General features: G+C 41.8%; 1 protein-coding gene across 1 annotated transcript; it reads right to left on the minus strand.

The window, feature by feature from the left end:
• Positions 1-9179: 9179 nt before the first annotated feature.
• On the minus strand, positions 9180-12464 carry LOC147895906 (silicon efflux transporter LSI2-like). Its single transcript, XM_087382582.1, has 3 exons — positions 11096-12464; positions 10257-10446; positions 9180-9856 (listed from the first exon to the last, which is right to left on the minus strand). Exons 1-3 carry the CDS (start codon positions 12326-12328, stop codon positions 9591-9593), a joined length of 1689 nt encoding a protein of 562 aa, XP_087238708.1. The 5' UTR covers positions 12329-12464; the 3' UTR covers positions 9180-9590.
• Positions 12465-17437: the final 4973 nt, after the last annotated feature.

Below are 17437 nucleotides of genomic sequence, written 5' to 3' on the forward strand. Positions count from 1 at the left end.
AAATTACGGTATTTTTATAATTATGCATGTTTGTTAACGTGTTTATCATTAGTAGCTTGTTCCATGCGTGGTTCATGGTGCGTTGGTGGTGGTGCCAATGGTTGTCTTTCAGGTGGCGATTTGCATGGCGTCTTCTCTCTCCTTTGTTTGTTCACGTCGTTCGTGTTCGTTTCTAGCATATCGATCGAGCCATGCAGTCAGGATTCCCACCGCTCCTCCTCTCTCTGCTATCGTTGAGGGAAACCTCATTGCCATACAAGTTGCAGCGCACACTCTCATACAGGCATCGAGCTGAGCAATGCATTGGGCAAGCTGAACAAAAGCAGGGGACATACAGCCAGCGCCCGTCTCCAGTTTGTGTTATCGCTATTCGAACTAATCGGCCTTGCATGGCTCGTAACTCTTTGCAGCAGGGATTGTGGAAAACATGTCTATGTTGGTGAGTACCAAGTCTAGCTTTAATCTTCTTGTTTGTGAGAATAGTCTCTAGTGAAAATCAGTTTCCTTCCCAAATCCTCCTAGTGCGCTCTCGTGCACCGTCTTCCCGTAGAGCGGCGTCGCTTGATTCTCATACTTCATTGCTATCTATCTTGCAATCGCTTGTGATTCTGTTCCCAATCCACAAAAGACATCGTCATCACTGCTAAAAGCTCAACTGTATCTTAGCAGGTTGAATGTGTCGACATTCAACATAATTTCAATCTCTCAAAGATACCAGTAATCGAATTCAGTTCTCGACATGATTTCAGTCTCTCATAGATACGGAGAGCAAGATGCAAAATGTCAAGCAAAGAATTGAACGTATGTGGAATAATAACTTACCAAGAATCTTGAAATTGCTATCGTTCAGGACTAGAATCACACCAAAAGGCTGCGCCGGGATGCACATCCACAAAAGACCAATCAAAAGAATCAGTGTGCCAGAAGAAATAGAACACAGTAATTTCTGACAATCTACTCATTAGCTACAGCTGGGCTCTCTTTCTGGACAAAAGTTGGGAGGCCAAGAGAAACATCGAAGACAAAAATTCATTAGTTTTTGGCGTTCATGGCTCTTTGGTTTGAGACGAGAGGGAGTGAGAGCTAACGCTCCCCCAACAAGGTATACTTCTATGCTTTACTTTACAGTAGCGACATTCCATTAGTAAGTAGACGAAGGATAGCCAGCGGTGGAGCGAGGAAAGTATGTCCCTTCATGCTGTTCCTAAATCGAGCTAGTGGTTCTTCATCTATAAAATAGTTTCTACCTCTCGCTTTTGCTCTGTTCGTGCTTTTTTGCTTTGTCAATTATGGCAAACATACTCCTGTCTGTGCTGGAGATGAAGCACAACTATTCGGCGATCATATGGAGACTAGTAGCGGCACTTTTCAGAAAGGTTCACTTGTTTAATCTTTTCACCAATTTTGATTCTGATTTTCAAATTTCCTAACTTTCTCGTCTATTTCAAACGACTGACACTGTGTTTGATTTTAGCACTTATGAGCATGCTGACGATGGTCATTCTGCTCTTTATGAATTGGGCGACGAAATAGAGAAACAGCAACGTCAAGAACATACCCTACGACAACATGGCCTCAAAAATGTCGATGTTCAAACTGTTGCAGGTTTTGATCCATTTTTGCTCCACGACTCTCTTTGCCTTGACTGCACCTGTCGCCATCCTGCGCTTAGCCCTCTCGTTCTCCATTGCCCTTAGACCCTGCTTCTCTCCTTCTCTGAGCTTTCTCTCTTCCTTCCTGCACGACTCTCTCCAGGTCATCTGGACCTCTGGGTACGTAGAAAAAGAGCACGGCGCTGAAGACAATCCAAAACTGAAATGTCACAACGACAAGACCAAGTGCATTGAGGGTATCGGAATACCATCATCTTGCTTTCTTCTACTGTTGTGTTGCTTTAGTGTAGAAATACTTCCACAGTGTCCTTTTTGTTTGGTTGCGGGGTTGTTAAGCAAAACGTATGGCTTCTTCTAGATCTAGGTCCTTCGATGACAAATGCAATTCGAGCACTCGCGAGGCAAGGCTTTGTGTCTACTTCTGGGACATACATGATTAAAACACGCTTGCCTACTCCTGCATCAACCCTCAATTTGCCTTTGGTACTCGCAGCAACCAAGGAGCGACCAAGAGAGATCGGAATCGCTAAAAATCCGAGCACAAACAAGCGAGCAAAGAAAATTTTGAAAACGGCTTTCCATGCTGCCGCAAAACAAGCTTGTGTGATGAAGGTGAGACTTTGGCTTTTAGATAGGACCAATTAAGTTGCAACTCTTTTTCCTACACTCACTTGGTTTTCGGTTGGTTGACCAGTGCGTAATAGCTACAACGTACATGGAGGGGGTCATGCATGGGGTTTGCAAGAAGTGAGTTTAGCGAGAAAAAACTATGTTTTGATGCGGACGTACCATTGCACGGTACTCAGGATTAGGACCATATGGCACAATAATTTGGTCTCTCGGTGGGCCATCTAGATCAACTTTGACGATGATGAATGCAACTGTGTCAATGACGGAGGTGAAAGGTGCTTTCAGGTTCTCTAGTTGGTGCGCTGCGCTGGGCATGTAAACATGTATGACATTGTTGGGGATGAAAGAAATGCTGCCCTCAAAAGGTTTGCCTTTCAATATTATTATTGTTGCGTCCAAGTGTTATGAAAAAGATGATGTTCCTCCTTTCCCTGAACCTCGCTTCGCAACAGATGGGCCTTCTACCTTGATAAAGTCATCAACTTGCAATGCATTGCGAAACTGAGGCACAAATGCATGCGAAATGTGCAAAGTAATGGTTTGGTCACACTCCCGGTTTGTTAAATCAAGACACATAAAGATGGGGTATGTAGCATCCTTGGCTTTAAATGTCCCATACTTCGCGAGGATCTTGCCCTTGGAAGCAAAGTGATGTGGGATGTGTTCTGATAGTGTGTGTATCAAGAGGAACGGCAAGCTGTTTGCGTTTGCGAAAGTCGTAGGTGTTGGCACAATGGCTTGGTTATTTCCTTGTTGTACATCTTCAGTGTCAATGAGTAGCCTTGCAGCACTTGATGTGCCATCGCGAAAACGTTATTGCTCCCCTGGCCTTGAAGTTGAGGTAGCTGGTGGCAAGAAAGAGTTTTAGTATACTAGGCCTTTTGTTTTTCGCTTGTTTTTTTTCTCTAAAGATTTTGTGATTCATGTAGCTTGCAGCAACAAAGAGAAATCAGAGTGCGAGACTATTTCGGTGACGTTTTTCCCTTTTTTTGTACAAGTAATCTAGTAAAATTTGTTGTCGTAAATGCGGAGTGAAGCTTGTTGCAATTTAAGAAATTGCGCATTTTCATTAGTAAATTGGCTTTTGGCCTCGTTCTGAAACAAGTGCACCAATTTATTGGAGAAGTGGTAGCTCATTGTTTGAAAAAAGCATGTTGTATGCAGAAAGAAGTTTAAAAAAGGTCATCTTTGCAAACTAAATTGGAAACACTGCTACAATTCTATGCCTCACTAGTTTCTAAATTAGTATCCTCCTCGGTTGTAGGTGGTGCTATCTCTATCTCTATTCTACACTTCTAAAAAGTATTGCAACCTTTGCGAGATGCAGATAGAAGACAAACACTTACTCAACTCATCGAGGAGTTCGCTGACGAGGGAATTGTGATGTACGTGGCCAAGAACATTTCATACATGCCAGACCAACTCGCACTAGGAGTGTTCGACTTTACCATTCTCGGGAGTGTTCTACAAGGCACCTTGCACGACCTTGGAAAATGCCTTCACACAACAAGTCTCACAATTAGGATATGGAAAGAAGGTACACAATCTCCCTCACAACAATCCCACATATTTTCCAACTTTGCTCCAAGTATAACTCTGTTCTTTGCAAGTTGTTGGTGTGCTCCACTTCGTGGGTTTGAATAATCCATTGGTTGAATACCACTACGACAATTGTAGAGGGGCACGAGTAAGTCAAGACCTTGCCAGGACGTATTGCTACAGTTGCAACAGCATCTAAACAATTGTACAGGTGCCTTGTCTGAAGGGATGTGTCACCTTGCGTGATGGGAACCAAGTGGCTCTACAGCTCCGTGGCACACATCTTGAGTTTGCATTATCCTTTCCTAGAATTTCATAGCCGCAGCATCATTGCAACAAGTTCAATGTTACTGGACAAACACCCAGTGGGGGGGTTCACAATCAATAGTTTAGGCTATGTGACAGACTTTGTAAAGTCTGTGTAGCTAGCATCCAGTGCGTAGTACGCACCACTATGTACATACATTGGCTCTGCTTGTTTTGATTTGTTGCTTGGCCTACAATTTTTCTTATGATGCTATACATAGCCATTTAAAAAGCCATGCGCAACTTACTCTTTGTACATATCTTCGTACACTCAAATTTAAAAAAAAAAACCTGTACAGGTAACCAAAACTCGTAACTCTCGCACTCTGTTTTAATAAAACATGTGTAAAGAAATGGACTTAAACATTGACGTTGGGCCTGAGAACATTGACTAGAACCTACACTTTCTTGCGCAATGCCCACAAAACACCGACGCCTTGGCTTGCCTCCATAGCTTCTACCCTTCAAGCCAGCATGCAACAGTGGCCAGAATAGTGCGAGGAGCTTTCTCTACACTAACTTTTAGCATGGACTTAGCAAGCTATGTTTCCCAACTTAGCCATACAGCCATGACAACATGACTCAAGCAGAAGGGTTTGCCGCTTATTACCCAGCATTGCATGAGTGCCTTGTCAAGCTACACGGAGAAACATCACGTTCTTTTATAGTCTTCACCTACAACGGAGATTCATTGGCGACATCCTTCAAACCTCATGAAAGCTGAAGCAAAAAGAGATGCTTGCTCCTCGTGAATGAGTCAACAGTGCCTCCTACAATTTTGCCAATGCTAAACACCAAGGAGAAATGAACCTACCATGCATGGGCCATGCACGAAGAGGCTTCCTTACTTCAGCTTACATTCACTACAATACTAATTGCCGAGGCCCTCAAGTGCTTTTACTCACACAACACAACAGACGTCGAACTACCAACAATATTGCTTCTAGCGTACACTGGAAAAGTAGCAAGAGCAATCAACGACAACACTCTCCACACAGCCCTACACTTGCCATTGCTACTATGCACATACACGAGCCTCTCAGCAGACAAGCTCCAACTATTGTCATCACAATACAAAAACGTAGAGCTACTACTCATCGATGAAATGTCACTCGTAGGATTGAACACAATACTGGCAACGGACATGCACATGTGCAAGATCAAACACAACCATGCAAAACCTTTCGGTGGAGTGAACATTCTGCTCTGCAGCAACGTGTGCCAGGCAAGCCCAGTGAAAGACTCTTCGGTTTTCACAAACAACACAAACACTGCATCTATGCTAGGTTCCTTCTAGCAAACATATATCTAGTACTATGAACTATCACAACCCGTGCGCCAAGAAAACAAGGGCTTCCTATGCATCCTAAATAAGATCCGCATGGGGTCACAAACAGAAAGTGACATTCAAACGCTCAACAACAACCACTTCAAAACCCCAACAAGCAAAGAAAGCATACCCAATTTATTCTTCACAAACAACAAGACAAACACAACGAGTACATTTTCAACACACTCAAAGGAGACCCCCACATAATTAAAGCAATGGACGTTAGGCATAAAAGCTGCAGCCAAACAATATCAATCCCAAAAGACCATAGGAAAACATGTGGCCTTCATGAGCAACTCCAACTCAAAGTAGGAATGATTGTACAAGTGTGCTTGGGAAATCTCGATATCAATAATGGCATTGTAAATGGGGGAGACAGTGTCTTCAAAGGAAAATGCTTCCTTACCAAACCACACATTTTCTGGACACAATTCAATGACCCCAAAGCAGGAACACGCACTTGCTATGAGAACAAAAAAATATACAACAACTAAATACCATCATCGTGGACACCGATGACACGCGTTTCCAAATAGGAAACAACCAACTCAACATAATCACAAGAAAACAATTTCCAATACAACCCGTCGTTACCAGGACAATCCACCGTTCCCAAGAACTAACACTAGAGACAATGGCCTAGTATACACAGCACTATCAAGAGTATGCTCACCTGAAAACCTATACCTGCTATCCCCATTGCAACATAAACAAATAAAGGTAGACACAACAGTTCTACAGGAAATAACAAGGCTACAAACTAGTTGTCCATGGGCATTTGACCAAGCAAATTTCAGACACAATCAAAACCAAGAAAAACAACTATAAGTCGTGAACTCAAGGTCATTACAAGCACACCACGACAACCTCTTGTATTCAAACAGCATCTTGGCCGCAACCATCCTTTGCCTTCAAGAAACCCACACGAAAGTACAACCAACTTTAGCCATACCACAATTTAAACACACCATCACAACAGAGGACCTAGGCCTTGCCATATATTACAAACACGACCTCACATTACTACATCAAAAAACAGTAGCGGAGAGTAGTGTGCAAGCTTACTGACAATCTTTCATACACAGGACGAACAAGAAATCGCCATCATAAACCTATACAAAGCACTAACTACAAACACAAACATACTAGTACAAAACATACAATCACAAATGACGACGATAAACAAAAAAATCACCACATACGTTGCAGGTGACTTCAACATTAACTACCACTTCAACACAGCATCAGCACATACAATAAAACAACTGATGGCTCAATACAATATGACACAACAAATAACTACACCAACAACAATTCATGGAACTACCATTGACCAAATATGGACAAATGACCCAAACAAAACAAAAAAAATAGGCACAAACTATGTGTACTGGTCCGACCACTCACTACTATACACCGCATTAGTCAATAACTAAAAACCACCACAACTCAGGGGAAACCAAAAGATAGGCCAATTGAAGGAACTTCACCTTGTTCTCAATTTCATGATATAAATCATCTCATAAAATATGAGATGATTCATTAAAGATATACTATGATTGTACACACCATGAGAAAAGCCCAACCGGTAGCTCAGTATGATGTTAGATTTGATTTGCATTTTGCACAAAAAAATTTGCAACTAGTTACGCACGAACATCTCATGGTCACAGAATCAAGTTCAAAATACCCTCACAATTCAAAACAGCAGAAGAAATTTATGCTATCAGTCGGGAGCACATCATTCAAGGTCGAACAACAATTTAGCTAACGCATCCTTGCATACAAAGATTCTTGAACAGGAAATCTTACAGAAATTTGGCCTTTGAATTTAAAATGCATAAACCTGAATAGAACCTTCTAAGCAAGGAATCAAGTTGTTGTGATGCTTGACAAATTGCAAGCTTACATGGCAGCAATGTGTCTCAACTATATATATATATATATATATATATATATATAGAGAGAGAGAGAGAGAGAGAGAGATTGTTTAGGACTAATTTTTTCAAGCTGCAAAAACAAGAGACATGTCATGCTGTCAAATCATTCAAAAGTGACCTATACAACTTCCACTGACCTATATCAACCTCCACGGCTATAATTCCCTTGTGAAAAAGCTTTAGTGGATCAGACTTTAAGCAGGACAGAGCTTTGCCACAAGTCGAACATATTATTTGACTTCAGTGATATAAGTCAAACGAACACAAACTCATTGAAACGAAAGCTATCAGAACTCGTGGATCTTGTAAAAGTATCTGCATGTTCATGCCACTAATTGTTAGAAAAGGTGTAGGCCATGCCGTAATTGTGAGCGCCACATGAGGGCACAGGAAGGGAAACAGTACACGTGCCCGTCCATGGGCTGTGTTTTTGTGCCCAATAGGGGCTGTTTTTGAAGGGCAGATAAGCCAGAGAATGGAAAGAGTTTAGTGTTCCTTTTTGCAGCTGCATTCCAATGCAAACTAGTACTAGGTGTGCCATTGTGCTGGTTCCTCTTTGACACAATTCCCTAGAGCACGGAGTTTCTCCTTTGTTCTGATAAATTTCCCTAAGAAAAAGCTTTTCCAGAAACAGCAAAATATTATTTATTAAATGTCTTCTAAAACTTCAATCGTCCCTACATGCAGAGCTATATTTGCTTGTTGACGATTCCTGGTATTCTACGTGCTAGGCTGTCACTTGGATGGGACATTTGCATTCACGCAATATGCACTCCTAAGCTTAAGTTAAGAGAGCTCCTTCGTTAGCACTGCCTTGCAAGGCAGCTGCTCTACTAACACTTCATAAAGAGTGTCCTCTCAATCAATTTTGGACACTCATCCCCTCCATCAATTCTCTCTCTCGCGCTCTCGCACGGTTAAAAAAGGCAGAGCTGTCGAGCACATCATGTGCTCCCTTGTTATGTGATACGACAAATCCCCATGAAAATAACAGCTTCTAAGTGTTCCAATATTAGCACAAAATGTCAGGCACATACTAGTAGTCCAATAACAAACCTGTTCCCTTTCAGTCCCTCAACAGAGTAAGCATGTGTCAGATCTTGCTCATGCTTCATACTATGCATAAGGTATCTAACTTGCCTTGGAATTCTGTTTCTGATGGATTTTTTATTTTTATATTAGCATTTAATTTTGTCAGACTTCGTCCCAAAGTCCCCATTTCTGCTTGAAAAGGTAAAGCTTGTTCCTTCGGTGTCTGAGAAGTCAGCCACTGGACCAAGATTTTCCCAATTTCATTGTGTTTTCCTTAAAAACCCTGTCATTTTTTCTGACTCTCCCAAAGTTCCCATTTCTTCTTGAGAAGGCAAAAGCTTGTTCCTTTGGTGTCTGAGAAGGCAGCCACTGGACCAAGATGTTTTCAATTTCGTTGTGTTTTTAATCTTAATCAACCTTGAAGACGTTCCTCGTCTATGCCTACAAGCTTTACATGATTGAGGAAAATCGGTTACAGTTCCAATCCAGGTAAATTGACCACGAACCTGAGATGTTGAATAAGGAATTAGGTGTGACCCATATGTAGCAAAAAGATTTATACTCAGTAACCATTCAATTATACCATATGACAATGAATGTCATCGCCCAATTGGTTAAACGCATCTCTCTTATCTCTCACCTCTACAATCTTATTCATTTGAGTTAATGATTGAGAAAATGATCTTTGAAACCATTAAGTAGAATATATTGAATTGAATTCATAACATATTGACCTTTAGAGGCGTGACATGAGATTCAATCCATAAGCATGCACAACCTCATGTTCTACAATATACATACGCAAGTCATACAACAGATGACAGTTCTGGGAGCCTGCAATTATATACATGGAAGTAGAACCTACAGCAATGTTTTTTTTAGCGTGCTGTTGACAAAGGCTGTCATGATGACAGGTGCAGGGAAGCCTTTCACCCCATTATGATATGCTATTAATATGAAGAGATGTACACTGATCAGGAAAACCTTGCTTATTGTACAGAGAAGAACTGTGCCCATCCCACTAAAATTGAATTTTCAAGGGTGGTATTATGCCTTAGCGTATGATTTTGAATAGAGAAGTGAAGTTTAATGGATAGCCCTTGGAAGCACACAGGTCGTGCAGCCCACTTTGACAAATCCACCACTGGTGACTGTAGCAAATGCTTTCAATCCTTTCAGGAATGGATCCAAGCTTGCAGATTATCCTCGTATCATGGGAAGGCCAATTGCAACTATAAACAAGGTTGCTGGAAAACCAAATCGTAAATGTCTCCAAAATGACAGATGGTATTGGAGGAATGGGGCTGTTCTCGCCTTTTCACATACAATCAGATTTGCTGCAGATCCTACCAATGTTAGGTTTCCTGCAATGGTACTTGCCCATGCCAAAATCAGCCAAGATCTTGTAACGCTTGCTCCCGATAATGCCGCAGCTGATGCTGCGACTCGTGGACCAAGCAGCAATACTGAAGGACAGATGACACCATATTAGTTCGTTTTGTAAGTTTTCAAGAACAGAAGTGAAAAAAGTTTACAGTTTTCATGTCTTTAAATTAAGTATTCAGCCATATAACATGGATGCAGGCATAAAATTAGACCTAGGTTTTAGGAAAATTGCATTAGGACACTGTAGCTGCGTCTTGTTACTGCTCTGACTCTACCACACTAAAACCTTCAATCTTGCCTCCAATCTTCATTTTGCAGGTTGAAGCAAATCTTTAGGGCTTGTGATTTTAAATGTACAAACACATAATAGGATTATTAGCATATTATTAGTGCTATGTAGCACTGTCCCAGACCCTGCTAAGTGGTCCAGCTTACCAACCTGAGAGTTGGATGGCAAAAAATTTCATAATGGAATCTTACCAGTTGGAACATTGGATGCAACGTTAGACAGAAGAACAATCACACATGCAAGGACTGCCACACCACTTGCATGATTAATGCGAGCGTGGGGTTCCATAGCATTCCAAAGTGCCCCTGGTATGCCTGTCTTGTTGAATCCGTCCACGGTGATGAACATGCCGGAGAAGAAGACAAGAAGCGAATATGAGACCTGTACAAAGGAGCAAGTAGTTAGCGCATTTATAAGTTTCCTTGCTATTTCGACTCTGGCACTCCACAAGTATTGCTTGCTACAACGACAGTCACTGCTAGTTTAATTTTAAGAGCGGGCTTGATTCAACGTCCTCCACACCTAGCTAATACACATGTGAATCTATATTGTGAAATGACCGAGTATTCTTTCAAATTTTACCCATTGCTCTTATCTCACCTTTCAGGAAAAGGCCCAGAATGGGAAAGACTTCATTTCAACAGAAATAGAATAAGAAGGCCCCATGATATACGGCCACAGCCTTCCAAATCATGAGGAATCTTTTCAAATAAAGCTGTCCTCTTATATCTTTTATAATAGACAACCTTTGTAGCTCAGTAGCGGTCTGGTACAATTTTTGTTTATCTAAAGAGGTAGAGTAGAACTATAACCACTGCTAAGCTTTTCACAAGACCGTCCACGTTCTCACGCTTTCATTCCAATCCTACTCGAATTACGACAGGAAGGACAGTCCCATTGCGTTTCTTTTTTAGAATTATGTCTAGTCCATTCGCTTTTCAAATTGGAAGACTATCAAAACGACTTCACTACGTACTTTCTGCAAGGGCTCTCAATCGAGAATTCGAAAAAGCAGAAGGGTACGGATTACCTTATCCAGAGTTGGTCCAGCATCAGTGAAGTCGAGCACCATGAGAATGATAGCAGCTGACAATGCGCTCCATGAAAGATTTCGGCCTGCAAGAAGGGCCGCTAGCATACCAACTGCCACCAGATATACACACGTCTTCCATATCTTCCTTTTCCATTTCTGGGTAGCAGTAGTTTCCTTTCCTTCAAGAAAAAGAGATGGCGTTTCACATCGAGGGGGCGAGCCTATGCTCCGAATTTCTCTTTCTGATTTCGATCCCAATGATACTGTGAGAACTTGAATTGAACCATTGTAATCTTCTTGAAACGTTTTATGGTTCCCGTCCACAGCGCCATTATCCAAAATAAAGTTCGCATTCTTACTTCCATCTGCCAGTGAATTTGGAAAACTGCCGGCTGGGTAGATGGTCTTCGCGTATTCCAGATTTTCTAAGTCGTAGCCTTGACTCTTGTCTTCGGAAAAACTCAGAGACCGACAGCTCTCGAAGAGGTCTCCTGCGCCAAGGTTCAACTTTGCACTTCTAGTGTCCTCAAAATCTGGAGGCTGCAGCTCATGTACCTGATCCTTACTAACTTCTATAGTCCCCTGATCTTTTCCGACCTCAAGCTTCGAAAGTTGCTTCCAATACATTAAAAGCAGAAAGCCAGTGTTGACAGTTACACCCACCAACATTGCAGGAAGTATTCCCATCATAAACCTTCCGAAAGATATTTTACTCTGTATTGCTATCACTAAATTCTGCGGATTCCCGATTGGCGTTGCGGACGAACCAAGATTGGCACTAGATGCGAGAGCTATCAGAAAAGGCTCAGGAGGCAAGTTCTTCTCCCTACATAACCTCAAAACGAACTCAGTGAATATCACGCAACACGTATCGTTGGTAAAAATTGCACTCGAGAAGGCAATCAGGAAAGAGAGCCTGCACAAAAGGTCCTTACCACCTCTGCACTTCCATGAAAGCGCATGGGCCAGGTATTTGAACATATCTGCTCTTTCTAAGTACACACTCACGACCATCGTGCCGAATAGTAGGCCGAGGATCGGAAGATCCACAGAAGCGTACGCCTCGTCGGGGGAGGCCACTTGAGAGATTACCGTGATAGCAGCCCCAAGTATTGCCCCTGCCGTTCGACCTATGGGAAGGCCTGGGAATGATGGGAAAGTCGCTGTTATCCAGAACACCAAGAATGCAAACGTTCCACAGATGACGACCCTTGTCGCAGCTAATGCCATTGGGATAACCCAACCAAACAGATTATATCGGTCGAATTTCAATCGCACGGCATCTTGCGAATGCTTGGAGCAAGGAAAGGCGTTCCCAAAATGCAGCAATCTCTTGAACAAAAAATGATCACTTGTCGCTGGAGCCTGCAACCATTACCTGCTAACATCATAAAGAGGTTGACAGAGTGAGAAGAAGAAAGCCAAGGACTGCTCCAACACTGCAATGATGAGACGAATCAAGAGAGCAACTTTACAGCGCACCGGCGATGGGCAGGTAGTAGAAACTCGAGTGCAATATACAGTGAGACAAGGAACTATCTTAGGATGAGCAGGTAGTAGAAACACTAGCGTAATTTACAGTGAGACAAAGAGCTATCTTTGGTTTGTATGGAGAAGGACACGCGAGAGACATGGAGGAAGGGGGACGGAAGCGTGTAAAGTATGTACTTTGCATCGTTGAGAGAAGGAGACGAGGACGCCAAAGCTGTGCATTGATCGATCGCGATGGTGAGGGAAAGAGATGGGTAATGAACACATTTGCAAATCAATCATCAAGGGGAAGCAATGGATCAGATGATGGACGATCAACTGTGATATACTGGACTGAATCCGATAGATAGAGTCATACAAGATCGAATCATGCGAAATGATCAAACAACAGCAGTGACTATGGTGGGAATTTGGAAACATCTAACAAGCAACGTAATCATGATTCATAATGATTTCAATTTTTGCATGAGAGATTTAAACAGAGTGCAGACCCGAGATGAGTAAATTAGACAGCTGATCAAACAAGCAAGAGGGAGAGAATCCGGACTCCCGAGCTGATGAGGATCGGAGGATCGTATAATCGCTATTTTACTTTCTGATCTGATCGCTTGAGGACGTTTGCTCCGCTACGACATTAAGGTGGCAACTGACTTACCCACCATCATCGCAAGCCTTGGATTACGTCCGGCTACGACGTTGAGCTTCTGCATATCATCATCGTTCGTCATCCTCACCTCCATCACTCTCCGTGTAGACTCTAAACCCACATGTTGCTTCGCTGTTCGCTCCCCCCGCCGCCTCTCTCTCTCTTTCACGCGATGCTTGCTTGCTCTCTCTGCTATCTTGCTAAATGCTTGCCTGTTCTCTCTTGCTATCGGGACTCTCTCTCTCTCTCTCTCTCTCTCTCTCTCTCTCTCGTGTGGGCAAGATAGGAAAGGACGCGGAAGCGTTGACACGGGAGCTTGGATCGAAGAGCTGATCCAAGACTAACAACGCCAGCACCAACCCATGCTTCCTTACTCCCTTCCTCTTCCGCACCTTGCCCCATGCTACACGCAGAGATAACACTACAAGTTTACAAGTAGAGATAACACTACAAGTTTACAAGTAGAGATAACACTACAAGTTTACAACAAGTTTACAACAACATCCCAAGTACCACCACCACCACAAGCGTACCCAATGACAGTTGATCACCTGACGATCAATCCGCTAGTCCGCATCCCCTAACCCAAGAACAAGGCCTATGCTACTTCAGCAGTATTTACTCAATGTATTTTCTTGCCTGTCCGTTCTTGCTTGACAGATATTCACCGTTGGGCTGGATCCCCGTCGCAGCACAGAGCGTTGGGAGGGTTGATGGTTGCTTCATATAGCAACACCACAAGTTGATAGACCCGTTTCCAGGACAAGGGTTTGACACACAAGGACAAGTGCCCAGTTTCGATCCAGGCTATATAACTTGCCACCTGCCGACGGCAACTCAAACGTATAGCAGGACGGTGCCGGTGGAGACATATTGAATGTGGGTCTGGTTTGAACAAACAGCCAGGATAGAATTCGAGAGTGATCAATAAGACGTCGCCAGGAGCCAAAGCTAGCCACAAACCCGAAAGTAAGCATGACAATTCAGCTAGAATGCAGGCAACAACATGTGCAAACCGAAAAGCAAGCAATCGACCTTAGAATGGACCACTAACAACAACAACGACAACTTGCACTGAGCTCCAAACGATCAGCTGATTTCGCGCTTGCCGCATATCAATCTCGTTGCATTAACACCGTGGCTTAGCGACTCAGCTGATATTCATGATATTGTCAGCACTTGAAAAGATTGGATTCGCTCAATGCGTACACCGGAACATCACAGAGTCGGATTTCCGCAATTTGTACACCAGAACGTCGAACAGCTTTCAGTTTCATTCGTCGGTGGTCGGTCGTAACAAATTTGAGTGCAATAGGAGTCATCAATTGGAATGATCGCAGACATGATTAAACTCATTTGAACACCAAGAAGGCACAAACTCAAAGAATATCGCTAAAGAAAGAATCAACAGACGAATCGCAATCGCAAGGTCTGAGGCAAAGCAAGCTGATCGCTAGTGATTTTTTCACCTGCTACACACCGAAAGTTAGCGAATTTTCGAAAAGCTGGACGTGGTGCGATGCGATATCGCGAGGAACTGAAGACTCAAAAAATCGAACACCAATCTAGTAGCCCGGATTCGATATGGAGAGAAAACAATCACACAGACAACATTCAGATCACGCGCTTAAAATAGCCATCCGAAAAGTTCCTTTTGAAAATATTTAAGAAAATATTTTGATTATTCCATTGATTATATATGTGTGTGTGTTTGTGTGTGTGTGTATTCCATTGATTAAAACCCATTAAGCTTTATTATATCGGCCATTTATATAATAATAATTTTTTACAACAAATTAGCCTCATATTGCCTTCCACCCGAAAAGATAGCTCCACCAAAGTCTCCTCTCTGTCAACAAATAACAAATTGATCACGAGTTTTCAAGATCATCTAAAGATCATTGGAACTACATTGGAATGTCTTTGCCTAGGCAAAATGTGGTCATAGTCACTTCACACAACCAAACAACCCATCATTACCAAAATCAATAATCTATCCACAAGCCAATATTTGTCAATTGCTAAATTTAGCAACTGATTGAAGCTTCTATCAAGCCAGATTAAGAACCTGACTAGCACTAACTCTCCAAGATTTTATACAGTTATAAACATGTCCTTGTCTCTTGGTATTATTTTCAGCAATATTCCCAGAGGTGTTATTTTCACTCATATCCCCACATATATATGGGGTCCATTGACATTGAATATCTCCCCTAGTCCTTTCAAAGTTTTCATCCTTAATTCCCTCTCCTCTTTTGTCTGCCATGCCATTCTACCTACCCACATGCATTGGTCCCCAACATGGCCTCCTCATATCCTATGTTCATGCGATTCTACCTAAATGCATTGTCTCCAACATGACTTTCTCATGTCCTTCGTTTAAGGCTGGGCCGTAGATGCCATACCATTAACCTCCCATTAACACATGCATTTGGTGCAGGTCATGCAAGTCCCCCATATAGTCTTAGGAGCATCAACCTTTGAGTTCCCATAGTAGTTCTAATAAAAGTACAAATCTCAAATTATTCAAATCTTTGAATGGATGACTCCTTGTGGTTGAGCTACTGGAGATTACCCCAAAGAAAAGCTTCCACAAGGCTAAAGATTTAGTAGAGTGAGTGCATCATGCATGGATGCTAGTAATTAGCTAGGTGCATGTAACCATGTAAGTGGGAAACTTGCAAATGCCTTTAGGAAATAATGACTCTCTTGACATGTAGAGTGTGTGCATGGACACTTAGCTAGGTGCATGTAGGCATGTAACTGGGAGTCCATGAATGCACTTAGACAACAATGACTCTCTTGACAAAAAAAAAGTAGGGGGACTTGGAATACACCAACTGTCACTTCCTAATCATTTTTAAAAATGGCTATGAGAAATCGCCAGAAAAAATGGAGTGTGTTGTTAGTCTCCAACTTTCTAGGATTAAACATGCAGTTACAAACATCCATGTCTAAAACTAAAAGGTACCAAAATAATATACATGCAATGCCAAAACATGAACCATTAAAATAAATGATAAGAAAGGAGATGCAACAAATTTTGGCTTCATTAGGTTACTAGTATGCATGTACATGGCTTGGTCTATGTATTTATTCTAAAGTTTTAAGATGTCTCTTTCCTCATGTGCACTATTAACATTCGTAGACATTTTAAGATGCTATTCTCATGCTAATGAGAATGGACAAATGAGGGCCAAACCTAAATATACATTGAAGATAATGGTGTTCGAAAGTCCTCTCAATGGAAGACATCAACTGCATTAATAGTGCCTTTGTGCATGTGGTTCATTTTGCCCTTACATTCATTACAATTAGCCAAAATTGACATCATTACTACCAAGTGTTCCCAAATTTCGAGCATGGGGCAACATAGATGCTTATTTTTCTTAAATCCTCCATCTCACCTCATCACAAGCCTACAATCTCACTTCGGGTTCCACATTTTTAGAATTTAGCTAGACATATTCACAAGATGTGCAATTATCCCAATGGTTTCAGTTTTCACATCATTAAATAATTCCATGACATTTATTACCATTATAAGATCAGTAAGGAGCATGTTCAAGTCAATGGTTAAAAATCTCTACCACAAGTTGTTACTCATAAATAGGATGCCAAAGTTAACTAAAACTAGGCATTTTTTAACGCCATCACTTATGCACAAAAGTAAGCAAATTCCTCAGTAATGGTCCAATCCTTGTGGCCAGTGGGGGAGGCACCTTATAAACATGTAGCATAGAGCCTTAGTTAACAAAGGGATAGTTTTTTAGTTGGGGGACTTATGTAGTTCACAAACATGAGGGGGTTGTAACAGTACATAAACAATGTAATCCTTGGGAAAGTTTGTGAGTATGTACTACCTGGCAAAGTTTGAATTCAATATCAAGGCATGTAGAGGATAAACTCAATGAGAAGGAATTATGCTTTATATGTGCTGCACGTGCTATATAGTTTTTAAAAGTGTAACTCTTCTTCCCCCCACCCCAAGAGATGAATATATGATCAGCTTCTTTTGGTCAATTGCTACAATCTTCAACCACGTATACAAATGCATTAGCACAACATTTCATTTAGGTCTGTAGTGCAAAACATGTGATGAGAAACAATTCATCATGAAAATTTGTTTGTTTATTTTATACCCACTAGTATTTGATCATTAGAAAAACAATCCTCGCTTATACCATATGAAAATTTGTGTA

The sequence above is a fragment of the Dipteris shenzhenensis genome, chromosome 12 (genome assembly GCF_047967505.1).
Source record: "Dipteris shenzhenensis isolate YYH24624 ecotype China chromosome 12, Dip_SZ_1.0, whole genome shotgun sequence".
NCBI lineage: Eukaryota > Viridiplantae > Streptophyta > Polypodiopsida > Gleicheniales > Dipteridaceae > Dipteris > Dipteris shenzhenensis.